The 12,873-nt window shown below is 43.0% G+C and overlaps 1 protein-coding gene across 1 annotated transcript in view; it reads right to left on the bottom strand.

Annotated features, from left to right (window-relative positions):
* The window catches only part of LOC111142062 (5'-nucleotidase domain containing 3), a 58,047-nt gene that overhangs the window by 34,264 nt on the left and 10,910 nt on the right, over positions 1-12,873 (bottom strand). The window contains exon 2 of the mRNA XM_022495006.1: positions 2,135-2,319. Within this exon, the coding sequence (XP_022350714.1) occupies positions 2,135-2,319 (185 nt within the window). The remainder of the gene's footprint in view (positions 1-2,134; positions 2,320-12,873) is intronic.

Genomic DNA, 12,873 nt, shown 5'->3' with positions numbered 1-12,873 from the left:
GAACAAACAGAGAGGTGCAGCTGGATGCCCAGTGACTACATGGGTCTGCATGTGGGAAAGTGGCCATAACTAAAGAAAGCTGGCTGCTGGCTTAGTGACAGAAGGGAAGGTTATTTTTGGCAAATGCCATTTCTGCATTTTGAATGAGGAGAAACTGAGTTGCTTATTAAATCCACTGATAACCCAAAGCTGAGGGGATCATTTGATACATTGTGTCAAATGGTAAGGATCCAAAACTAATGGAAACTTTGGTAGTATTAATAAAGGTTTGATATGCAGAACCAGGGAGGTGATGATCTCCCTCTATTCCACACCAGTCAAGCCCCACCTGCAGTAACATCTTCAGTTCAGGGCCTCACATAAGAGAGGATAAACCAGAGCACACACACAAAAAGGGTAAATAAGATGATAAAAGACCAGAAAGGAGGCCAAACGAGAATGGCTGAAAAACTACGAATGATCAGCCTGGGAGAAGAGACGTTTTCGACGGCATAAAGGCTGGACTACATGACACGCAGCCCAGTAGTGTAAAACATTACTCTAGTGAATACAACGTTAGTTCTCTCAGACCCACCAGTCTGCCCGCCCCCAACACAACTTTGCAGACAAACTCCTTCCAGACTCTGCTGAACTACTGCCTTTGTCGTTGTTTCCCAGTTCCCTCAGGCAGGGAAATTTGCTCCAAGTAGCCTCTCCACAGCCCTAGCTCTTCCTGCAGATACGGGGAGAGGCCTCCAGCAGGTGGCCACATAATTCCTCTGCTTCCACGGCTGACTCCACTGGGGTCCCTGTGGGGACGACTCTTTCGGGACCTGTGTGCTCATCCTCACGCTCCCTGCTTCTATGACAGGACCTGGCACACAGCTGGGGGCTTAGCGAAGGCTGAAGCAATGCATGAAGGAAGAAATGACAAGAGAAGAGATTGGTGGTGACAGCTGCAGGAGGACAGCACGGTTCCACCTCCAATCAGGAGTGTGCCCCTGCAGTCAACGCACTCTGTCTTAGACAGACAACTGAGCTGTACTTCTCAGGGTGCTGTGGGGTTCTCAAAGGGCACTAATCCAGGTGGCCCCTGAGGTTGTCTCATCCTGGCTCCTGAAACGTGAACTCAAACTTCACTACAGGAAAGCATGTCGGGTTCTGCATGTTTCCTTCTTCCTTCCTTACTATAAGCCCTTAACAATACTATGCAGCAGAAGACGTTCGAATGTCCTATACGTAAGAACAAGTCAAGTCAGGAACGACTTTGAGGGATTTCTTCTAACTAGAACTCAATGGACTGCCAAGTTCATCAGCTCTGAAAGAAACTGCGTCACTGCTCAGGGAGAAATGAGAACACGAAGTCTGTAGCCCATCTCCATGAACACCTAACTTGAGAGTCTTTTGTCAAAGAGACATTTAAAGATTTAAAAAAAAAAAAAAAAAACAAAACTTTCTTCCAGGGGCGCCTGGGTGGCTCAGTTGGTTAAGCATCTGCTTTCGGATCAGGTCATGATCCCGGAGTCCTGGGCTTGAGCCCCAGCAGGGAGTCTGCTTGCCCTCCTCGCCCCCCCACCCCTTGCCGCTCCCCCTGCTCATGTTCGCGTGCTCTCTCTCTCTCTCTCTCTCAAATAAATAAATAAAATCTTTAAAAAAAAACTATTTTCAAGTACAAATTTCCAGTTCTGTGAAATAAACAAGTTCTGGAGATCTATTACACAGCACAGCACCCAGAGCAAACAATATTGTATTACCAAAATCTGCTGAGAGGGTAGATCTTATGTTAACTGTTCTTTACCCCCACACACACACAAATAGCAATAATAATGAAGGGGGCAGAAGGAAACTCTGGGAGGTGACAGTTTATGACCTTGATGGTGGTGATGGTTTCATGCATATGCACATCCCCAAACTCATCAACTTATATGCATTAAGTATAGACAGCTTTTTGTGGGTCAACCGTACCTCAAAAAAAAGTAGTTAAACAAAATCTTCCAGATAGAGTCACCTGGAATGGAACAAAATCTACCCATCCATTTAACAACACTTTACTAAGTGACGTCTGTATCCCGGGCACAAGGCCAGGTCCGCTCAACGCTGTTCTTTAACGTCTAAGGGAAGGAGGAGGAAGACCACAGTATCCCTGAGCTCTTACCCGGTGTTCATTGATGAGAAGGTCCCGAGCAGCATTAAATATCAGCGTGTGCAGGTGCTTGGAATAAAACACCAAGGTATAATCATAATCAAAGCCATAGACTTCAATATCCGACAGGCTCATCTCATTGTTCGAGAAAATGGCATCTGGATTCAACAAGTTGTTCATAATTGAAGGAACCAAGTCTGGAAGTAAAGAAAACAATGTATTTTCACCCTGAGATAAAGTAAGGGTTAGCAGGATTCCTAGGAGTCCTCACAGTGCAAGCAGATTAGCTTTACCTTGCCCACCTTACACGGAGAGAAGCCAGCCACAAGGGCCCGCCTGTGGCCTGAGGCCGTTTGTCTGAATGTCCAGAACAGACAAATCCGGAGAGGGAGAAGGCAGATCAGTGGTCGCCGGGGGCCAAGGGGTGTGGGGAGAAACGGAGAGAAGGTAAATGCATACAGCATCTCCCCCTGGGGTGAGGACAACGTTCTCAAACTGATGATGAGTGCTGGCTGAAGGGCGTCGTGAATATACCGAAAGCTCGGGAATGGGAGACCTTAAGTGGGTGACTGGTACAGTATGTAAACAGTATCTCCGTGACACTGACTAAAAAGGAATCTCTGCTTCAATATCACAAAACGATTTCTTTGCTTTAAAAAATCATACATGCTAGTTACAGATTTCAGACATTGAGAAACATCTAGATGATTACATTTAGGTATCACACAACATCACCTCACCCGGGGGGGGGGGACCATTAACGTACTAGCTGCAATACTGTTTACGTATGCACTTTACACAGCTGGCCTTGCAGCGTACACATGGCTCTGTGTGCTCTCCCCATGTGACATTCCATCATGACCGTATTCTCCTATCCCCACGGACAGGTACGGGAGTGAAATCGATCACCACTACCTCATCCTCCACTTCCTCAGTGCACGGCCCAAAGTACCACACCATTTTCAGGAAGGTATAAAAAAAAGTCTGAAGACCCCATCTTTGCAGTTTTGTTTTGTTTTGTTTTTACCTTCATGGAATATAGTGAAGAATTCGTAATTTCTCATCTTCCACCCATAATGACAAAAAGAATAAAACTACAGAGGGAGACATTTCCCAGGAATTAGAGGAACCAGAAGAGGAATGAGAAGGACAGACAGCCACCCCCTGAAGCCTGATGAGGCTGGACCAACTGATCAGAGAGGCGACGTCTTGGACCAGAGGTCTTCAGCCACCACGTCCTCGATACAATCAGGATTAAAGCCTGTACAGTACATTTCCAAAGCTGGAAAGGAAATACCATACTTGCATTCAGTTAGTCCTCAAGGCAAGAACCTCATCAGGCAACATTTTGTGACAAGAACACTGACCGCTCTATTTTACTAAAAGGATATCTGACCGTATTCTTTCATCCTTCGACGTTTATGAACCAAAAATTTACTTGGAACAGCTCATAAGTGCAAATGCTGAAAGCAGTGACTTTTTGGGAGACAGGTACAAAATATCCAACACATGCACACACAAGTCCAAATGTCCATGACTAACGACAACTTCTAGTCTCCACTATTGGAGCTAACATTTATTAAGCACCTACAACGTGCTACATGCTCTCCTAGAACTCTGTATTCTCTCACTTAATCCATACAGCAGTCTGATGATGCAAATACTGTATTATCCCAGTTTGATATATGAGGACATCTGAGACACACAGAAATTACATAATTTGCTGAAATACACACAACTACTAAATGGCAGATCTGAGACTTAAATCTGGCAAGTCTGGCTCCAGAAGCTGCGCCCCTGATGCTCTTCTCCAAGATTATGGGACTCTACAAGCATTTGGGAAGGGTGTGTTTTACCCTCAGTAAAACGAAGTCAACCCTTCGTCCTTTCCGTGCTCTCCAGGGAGCCTGCACTGCTCCCCCTTCCCTTCCGCTCACTTCTTCCAGGCTAGGAATGGCCTGCATTACCTGCTTCCAGTCTAAGTGGCCACATGAAATACTCAAAAGATCCTGCTTTCGCAGGGTGACAGCCCCCGTCAGGAGCTACATCAGCCACAAAGAGGTCCACAACAAGGCATTCTGTGCATATGAGAAGGCTCCTTGCGGCTTGAAGCCTTAGATCTCTTTGAGAACCTAACCCAAGCTCTAGAATCCTCTCCCCAGGAAAATGCCCTTCCAGATTTTGCAGACAATTTCAGGGAGGCTGACTCCCCTGAAGCCTATTCATGGCAACAAGGTAAGTTGTGATATTAAACTAACTTAAAACTAAGCCTTTACATCCCCCCACAGAACACCCAGGCCAAGGAAGGCAAATGTAGGAATAAATGAACAACTTGATAAATGCATGCACATATTTCTCTCCCTTCCCCCAAACAACCTAGATAGGGCAGAGCCTGCTGAAAATCTGAACAGTTAAAATGCACCAACGACTCTCCTACACTGTTGGTGGGAATGCAAACTGGTGCGACGCTCTGGAAAACAGCATGGAGGTTCCTCAGAAAGTTGAAAATAGAGCTACCCTACGACCCAGCAATTGCACTACTGGGTATTTACCCTAAAGATACAAACGTAGTGATCCAAAGGGGCATGTGCACCCGAATGTTTATAGCAGCAATGTCCACAATAGCCAAACTATGGAAAGAACCTAGAGGTCCATCAACAGATGAATGGATAAAGAAGATGTGGTGTGTGTGTATATATATATATATACACACACACATATGTGTGTGTGTGTGTATACACACACACACAATGGAATACTATGCAGCCATCAAAAGAAATGAAATCTTGTCATTTGCAACAACGTGGATGGAACTAGAGGGTATTATGCTTAGCGAAGTAAGTCAATCAGAGAAAGACAACTATCATATGATCTCCCTGACATGAGGAAGTGGAGATGCAATGTGGGGGGTTTGGGGGGTACGAAAAGAATAAACGAAACAAGATGGGATCAGGAGGGAGACAAACCATAAGAGACTCTTAATCTCACAAAACAAACTGAAGGAGGCCAGGGGAAGGGGGGTAGGGAGAGGGGGGTGGGGTTATGGACATCGGGGAGGATGTGTGCTATGGTGACTGCTGTGAAGTGTGTAAACCTGGCAACTCACAGACCTGTACCCTGAGGCTAATAATACATTATATGTTTATTAAAAAGTTAAAAAATTTTAAAAAAAAGATGCACCAACAATTCCGTTTCATTAGTTTCTTTTGTCGACATCAATGAGATGATTATTTTGGCTTTCTTTTTCTTTGGCAAAGAAGACACATAGGAGGACAGTAAACAAGACAGTAGCATTTTAAAAAACTTGAAGGCAGACAGTTCACCAGACTAGTTCTGGGGAAGGGAGAGGCTCGTAGCTCCAAGCCACGTGGCATCAGCCACCACAGGTGTCCTGGCCTTACATAATCAATGGGCCCCAGGGCAGGATGCTATTTTCTGAACATTACCACACGGCATCCCCATCCAGATGAAGTAAGGGAAGCAGGACTGCTTACAGAGTGACCAACAGCTCTGCTTTCACAGACGATCTTCTCATGGGAAGTTCTAACAGTCTGCTGAAATTAGAAGTTTAAGTTGAATAGTGTTGGCAATAGTCTCCCTCCCTTCCCACACCCTGAGAAGAGTAAGTAAAGTCCTCAAGGAACACTGCTCCGATGAAAAATCGCTAACAGCACATCCCCAGTGCTGCCCGGGAATTTCCTGCAGGGGTGAGAGCCCAAGGCATATTAATCACATGAATGTCACCACCAAAAAGCTGGGATTTTAATGTCATCACTCAAAATAAACATGAGGACTAAAGGACACTTAAAAGGGATTTCAACGCTCCATAAAACCACTTCAAAAAGGTGCTGAGAACAAACACGAATAATTACAAGGCAAAGGAAAGAATGCCAAACACTCACAAAGAGACAGTCTGTCTAAACTGTAGACTCAAAAGTATAAACGGAAGAAGGGCCCTTGACTAATCAGTGAGGTGCTTCTCCCCCAACAGAAACAAGAGTGCGTACCACTTTAGAAAGTGAATTCTTGTTGTACCTAATGGATGATGACAGCAAGACTACGCAGTTAGTACTGAGAAATGGAGAGATAGCTCTGTGACTCCGGCCAAAGCTCTGACGAGAGCCTGGTCCCAAGGCAGCCACCCTGGGCTAGAACATGGACGGCAACTCTCAGAGCCGTCGGAGGCCCCAGCATACTTGGCGTGAATGAGAAAGAATCTGGTTATAGCCGCCTCTAGTGAGCCACAGAGACTTCGGTGCTGCTGGTCACTGCAGCATAACGTAGCCTAAGCTGACTGACACACCTACTATTCCTCCAGTATGCTGCCCGGCTTTGGGAAACCACTGCTCCCCAACATCCAGACAGTACGGCCTCAGTAAGGTTCTATTCCTGCCCCCAGGAGGACAGCACATGACCCAGGCCTGGGTCCAGACCCAACAAGAGCACCTGAATTCCTGGGCCAACATTAATTCATTCGGAGAAGACTTAGGACCCCCTCTGGCCAATCATCTTCATGATTTCCCTTCGGCCAAAGGGAACCAATGAGTCCAGTCAGGAAAATGTCTGGATTTGTAAGGGAATTTCACGGAAGAGGCATTCTTTGCTTCTAAACTTGTATCTAGGGGCGCCTGGGTGGCTCAGTGGGTTAAGCCTCTGTCTTTGGCTCAGGTCATGGTCCCAGGGTCCTAGGATCGAGCCTCGCATCGGGCTCTTTGCTCAGCGGGGAGCCTGCTTCCCCCTCTCTCTCTGCCTGCCTCTCTGCCTGCTTGTGATCTCTGTCAAATGAATAAAATAAAATATTAAAAATAATAATAAAATAAATAAATAAACTTGTATCTAAAAGATTTACAACTGGAGACATGAGAGGCCATCTCTAAGAACCTATAAAAAGGCCAGTATGGAGGAGAGCAAGGTCAAGAGACAGGGAAGCCACCCACTGACATCCATGGATCAACTGATATTTGAAGCTAATACTACCTCTTGATTTTTCAATTACACAAGCCCATAACATTTCTTCCTAAAAAAATCTTCTTTGCTTAAGTTAAATCAGTTTGAGTTGTTTTATTACTTGTGGCTAAAAAGGTCCTAGTAACTAAAAGTTCATTTCAAGCCTATTCAGCTACTCAAAATTCTTACTGCCTCCAAATTTTAATTTGTTAACCTGGCATTAAAGGCAGTCTCCATTTAGACTTTAAACCATCTTTCCAATCTTAAAATTCTCCTTCATACGCCCTATTTTCAGCAAGGTGGGTAATCTACTTACTACTCTCTGTTCTCCAGAATATGCTATAGTTGAGTACCATCTTGAATTAAATTCACATGGAATATTCAGTCTCTCTTTGTCTAGCTTCATAAACACTGGTTAGCTGTATTAAAAGAAGATCAGGGAAGATTTCCCTTTATACTATGCTGCGAAACAAACACCATGTGAATCAAAGAATTAAATTTTTTTTTAATCTTAAAAATTTGGCAAAATTATACAGATCACTATTGATCTCATCATTCCAAATGTGAAAGCAACAACAATAAATCACAAATGGAAAATATCAACAGATTTATAATATAAAAAAATTTTTAGAGAGATGGGGGTGGGGAGGGGCACAAGGAAAGGGACAGAATCTAAAGCAGGCTCCACACCCAGCACAGAGCCCGATGTGGGGCTATCTCACGACCCTGAGATCATGACCTAACCCAAAACCAAGAGCTACAAGCTCAAATGACTAAGCCACCCAGGTGCCCCTATAATACAAAAATTTTAAACATGTGTGTATCAAAAATATCAAAAACAATAATCCAAGGGGAAAGGTTATATTAGAAGTTTAAAGATAAAAAGCAAAGGACTAATATCCTAAATATTAAAAAAGAATCCAAAATCCAATAAATATAAAGATAAAGGATATATCTCATAAGAGAGAAAAGTAAATGGCTAACAAAAGTAAATGATCAAAAAGAAAGTTGAAATGCACCTGAAAATTCTTGACGTTCAATTTCTGGGTAATACAAACCACAATCCCAGAGATATAAAGATGACATTTTTCTTTAATTAATTAGGATTTTCCTTTTTGGTATATACCCTAGATTTCAAACTGTTCTCCCAAAAAAAAAGAACATTCATATCTGAAGTCCCTGAAGAAGAAAAAGAAGGGGAGGAAAGAAAAAGGAGAAAGAAACAAGTTTTTCCCTAGATGTTACAAAAAAAAAAAAAAAAAACAGAAGGAAAGCCTACCATTTCTCCCTTCATACACCACCACGAAGCTTTCTGTGAATCCTCCCAGGGCTCAGTGGGCCACAACCAGGAGTCCTAGTGGCTGAGAATGATGTGCACTTGCTACACACAGGACCCCAGATGAAGGTGCACGGACCTCACTTAATGTAGTTATTATTTACAAAGAAGGAAAATGAAGATGAAATAAACAGCTCAAGGTCAGATTTCTTGGTAACATATTTCTAGGCTCCTAAATCAAGAAAAGTTAGAGCAGAGTTAAAATGCTTGTTTTTCTCTAATTTGGCCCAATCTCAACTTCAGTTTGTATTTCACCATTCATCCATTTAATGAATATATTCATAAATATTAGAAATATTTTATGAATTATTTCATATTTCTTTAACACAGATTCAAATCCTCTTTTAAAAGTTCACATGTTAGAAACAAGATTTCAAAATACGTTTCAGAAAAAATAAACATGGGGTGCCTGGGTGGCTCAGTGGGTTAAGCCTCTGCCTTCAGCCCAAGTCATGATCTTGGAGTCCTGGGATCGAGCTCTGCATCGGGATCTCTGCTCAGCAGGGAGCCTGTTCCCCCGACCCCTCTCTGCCTGCTGCTCTGCCTACTTGTGATCTCTCTCCCTCTGTTAAATAAAATAAAAATCTTTAAAAAGATAAAAATATATATATACATAAGTGGCACAAAAACAGACACACAGACCAGTGAAACAGAGTAGAGAGCCCAGATATGGACCCGCAACTCTATGGTCAAATAATCTTTGACAAAGCAGGAAAAAATATCCAGTGGAAAAAAGTCTCTTCAATAAATAGTGCTGGGAAGATCAGACAGCTATGTATAGAGGAATGAAACTTGACCATTCTCATACACCATACACAAAGATAAACTCGAAAGGGATAAAGACCTCAACATGAGGCAGGAATCTATCAAAATCCTAGAGGAGAACATAGGCAGTAACCTCTTTGACATCGGCCACAGCAACTTCTTTCAAGACATGTCTCCAAAGGCAAAGGAAACAAAAGAGAAAATGAACTTTTGGGACTTCATCAAGATCAAAAGCTAGCTTCTGCACAGCAAAGAAAACAGTCAAGAAAACAAAGAGGCAACCCACAGAATGGGAGAAGATATTCGCAATGACACTACAAAGGGCTGATATCCAAGATCTATAAAGAACTCCTTAAACTCAACACTCAAAAAACCAGATAATCATGTCAAAAAATGGGCAGAAGACATGAACAGACACTTCTCCAAAGAAGACATACAAATGGCTAACAGACACATGAAAAAAATGTTCATCATCACTAGCCATCAGGGAGATTCAAATTAAAGCCACATTGAGATACCACCTTATACCAGTAGAATGGCCAAAATTAGCGAGACAGGAAACAACATGTGTTGGAGGGGATGTGGAGAAAGGGGAACCCTCTTACACTGTTGGTGGGAATGCAAGTTGGTGTGGCCACTTTGGAAAACAGTGTGGAGATTCCTTAAGAAATTAAAAATAGAGCTTCCCTACGACCCTGCAATTGCACTACTAGGTATTTTCCCCAAAGATACAGATGTAGTGAAAAGAAGGGTCATCTGCACCCCAATGTTCATAGCAGCAACGGCCACGGTTGCCAAACTGTGGAAAGAGCCAAGATGCCCTTCAACGGACGAATAGATAAAGAAGATACGGCCCATATACACTATGGAGTATTATGTCTCCATCAGAAAGGATGAATACCCAACTTTTGTAGCAACATGGACGGGACTGGAGGAGATTATGCTGAGTGAAATAGCCAAGCAGAGAGAGTCAATTATCATATGGTTTCACTTACTTGTGGAGCATAAGAAATAACATGGAGGACATGGGGAGATGGAGAGGAGAAGGGAGTTGGGGGAAATTGGAGGGGGAGACAAGGCATGAGAGACTGTGGACTCTGAGAAACAAACTGAGGGTTTTGGAGGGGGAAGGGGTGAGGGGCTAGGTGAGCTTAGTGGTGGGTATTAAAGAGGGCACGTATTGCATGGAGCACTGGGTATGGTACATAAACAATGAATCTTGGAATACTGAAAAAATAAAATTAAAAAAAATATATATATACACATATATAGGGGCACCTGAGTGGTTCAATCAGTTAAGCATACAACTCTTGGTTTTGGCTCAGGTCATGATCTCAGGCTCACGAGACTGAGCCCCACACTGGGCTCTGAGCTCAGCAGGCAGTCTACTTGAGATTCTCTCTTCCTCTCCCTTTGCCCCTCCCCCCATTCATGCGTGTACTCTTTTCTTTCTAAAATGATAATTCTTTTTATTTTAAAGTAGGTGATATAGATTGATTAAAAATACATGAAAAAAAAAGAGGAATTTTTTGTGCCTAAGTTGAAGCCATACTTAACATGTTCTCCACCATCTCCACAGCAAGTGAGCTCAAAGTTCTTGACCAAATTATAAACATTAAACTTCTCAGTTGTAATTGCCAAGGACGATGAAAGGAAAAGACAATTACCTTAGAGGATTTTATCTTAGCAAACTTCACTTGTGTCAAGTTGCAACTTCCTCTTGTCAGCAAGGCTTGGGCAAAGACAGCCAGTTCTATTGACACCTGTCTGAAAAATGCGAATCTGTCCTAACACAATCGACGTATTAGGAACAATGTGACCATAATGCAAATTTAATGTTAACATTTAGAATGTTATGGTTCTTGGCAACAAACATGATTTTATATGGTTGTGACCACTCGACAGCCTTTCTACTAATCAGTTACAGTAAGGGAAGAAAGCATAGAGCAAACAACGTGACTGAGATAGATTCAAAGCAGCACTACTATTAGACCTTAGAGATTTGAATCCAACTATTTTTAGCCAGAAAATACCATCTCCAGGATCTCCAGTTTCTCCAATAGCCATTCGACTATAAAGCCCTTTACTTCTGCATCAGTCCAGTAGATGCAGAGACAAAGTACCAAGTGATCAAGATACCCTTTTCACTACGAAGGTGAACATTATAGGGTTACCTGCCCAGCACAACCCAACCCTTAGATAAGAAATGACCCTTCCCCACCTCGAAATACACAAATCCTGCATTCTTCTGGGACCCTGCAGCACCCCCTCCAGCCACACCTGGAAGTCCAGTCTAGAACACCAGATTCACCCTGCGCCACACTGTTCTCACCCCTACGGGAGGAACCTTCCTTCAAGCCAGTCTAACCCAGAGTCCTTCTCTTATTTCTTTGTCTTTACTGGATAGCTTTATTGAGGTGCAATGACATATAAGAAATCACACATAAAGTACACAGTTTGATGAGGTCTGACATACATATTCACCTACAAAGCCATCATCCCAATAAAGATAATAAGTGTATCTAATATCCCCAAACATTTCCTCATGACCCTCTGAATTCCACCCACCCACCCTCCCCTCTCGACCACCAACCACCCCCAGGCAACTGCTGTTCTGCTTTTGACCAGATTTCTTTGCCTTTTCTAGACTTTTCTATAAAGGAGATCACACAGCACATAGGATTTTGGTAAACTGGTTTTCCCAAGGAATTTTTTCAGTAGGCACTTCCTGTATACCTACTATGTGCCAGACACTGAACAGAGAACTGTGCAGGGACTGTGAGTGAGTAAATAACTCTGTGCTGAACGACAACAGGCAGCAGGGAGGCCAAGAAATGGCAAGATGCCAAGTGGAGAAGAAACTTGGCACAGCTGCCCTCTCCAGAGGAGGTGGCATCCCAAAAGTCATTTTTATCTACAAATCTAAAAAGCAGCTTTCGTTCTTCCTTTACTTCAGACACTTTGCATCATCTCCAGGAACAGCAATCCATGACAAATACTATTACTCATCTGAATAATTAACAATGCGTGACATTTGCACTACTCCTACCAAAAGTTAAAACCACATATTATTCTGTAAATAATATCTGTAATTTTGACTGCTCTGTAGAAATCCATCCTGCTTCCTAAAGTTCAAAAATAAAACCACATCTGATTACATTTGAAATACAATCACACCTAATCTGAAGTCATTTAATAAGAAACAAACTTAGGGGCCCCTGGCTGGCTCAGTGGGAGAGCACATGACTCTCTAGCTCAGGGTCATGAGTTCAAGTCCCTCACCGAGGGTGGAGCCTACTTCAACAAAACAAAAACAAAACTTAACTGCTCAAAAGAAAAGTCCATGTGTTTCATGAGAGAAACTTCTTAGAAAATTTGGCCATATCAAAAGGTCAAACACTAGGCAAGCTATCAAGAATTTTCTTTAAAGTATGAAGGACATAGAAAAGGAGTAAATATCAATGCCTTCCACATACCGTCCAGTGGGTACTTCTTGTTGTCTTGACGACTGGTCATGAGAACATCCTAAGGAAAACACTGCTACCCCCTGTTTGCAGGGGAGAAAAAGTCTGGAAAGTTAAGTAAGCCCAGGTGGCATAGTTATCGAACAATAAAATGTGGGTCAAATGCCTGGCAGAGTACCCAGCACACAGCAGGTGATCCACAAATGTCTGTCCCCTCTCCTTTCCTCATCCATCCAACT

Source organism: Enhydra lutris, unplaced genomic scaffold, assembly GCF_002288905.1.
Source record: "Enhydra lutris kenyoni isolate GAN:26980312 unplaced genomic scaffold, ASM228890v2 scaffoldscaffold7, whole genome shotgun sequence".
Classification (NCBI taxonomy): domain Eukaryota; kingdom Metazoa; phylum Chordata; class Mammalia; order Carnivora; family Mustelidae; genus Enhydra; species Enhydra lutris.
The sequence above is the reverse complement of the archived record's forward strand: the minus strand, read 5'-3'. Positions and strand labels throughout refer to the sequence as shown.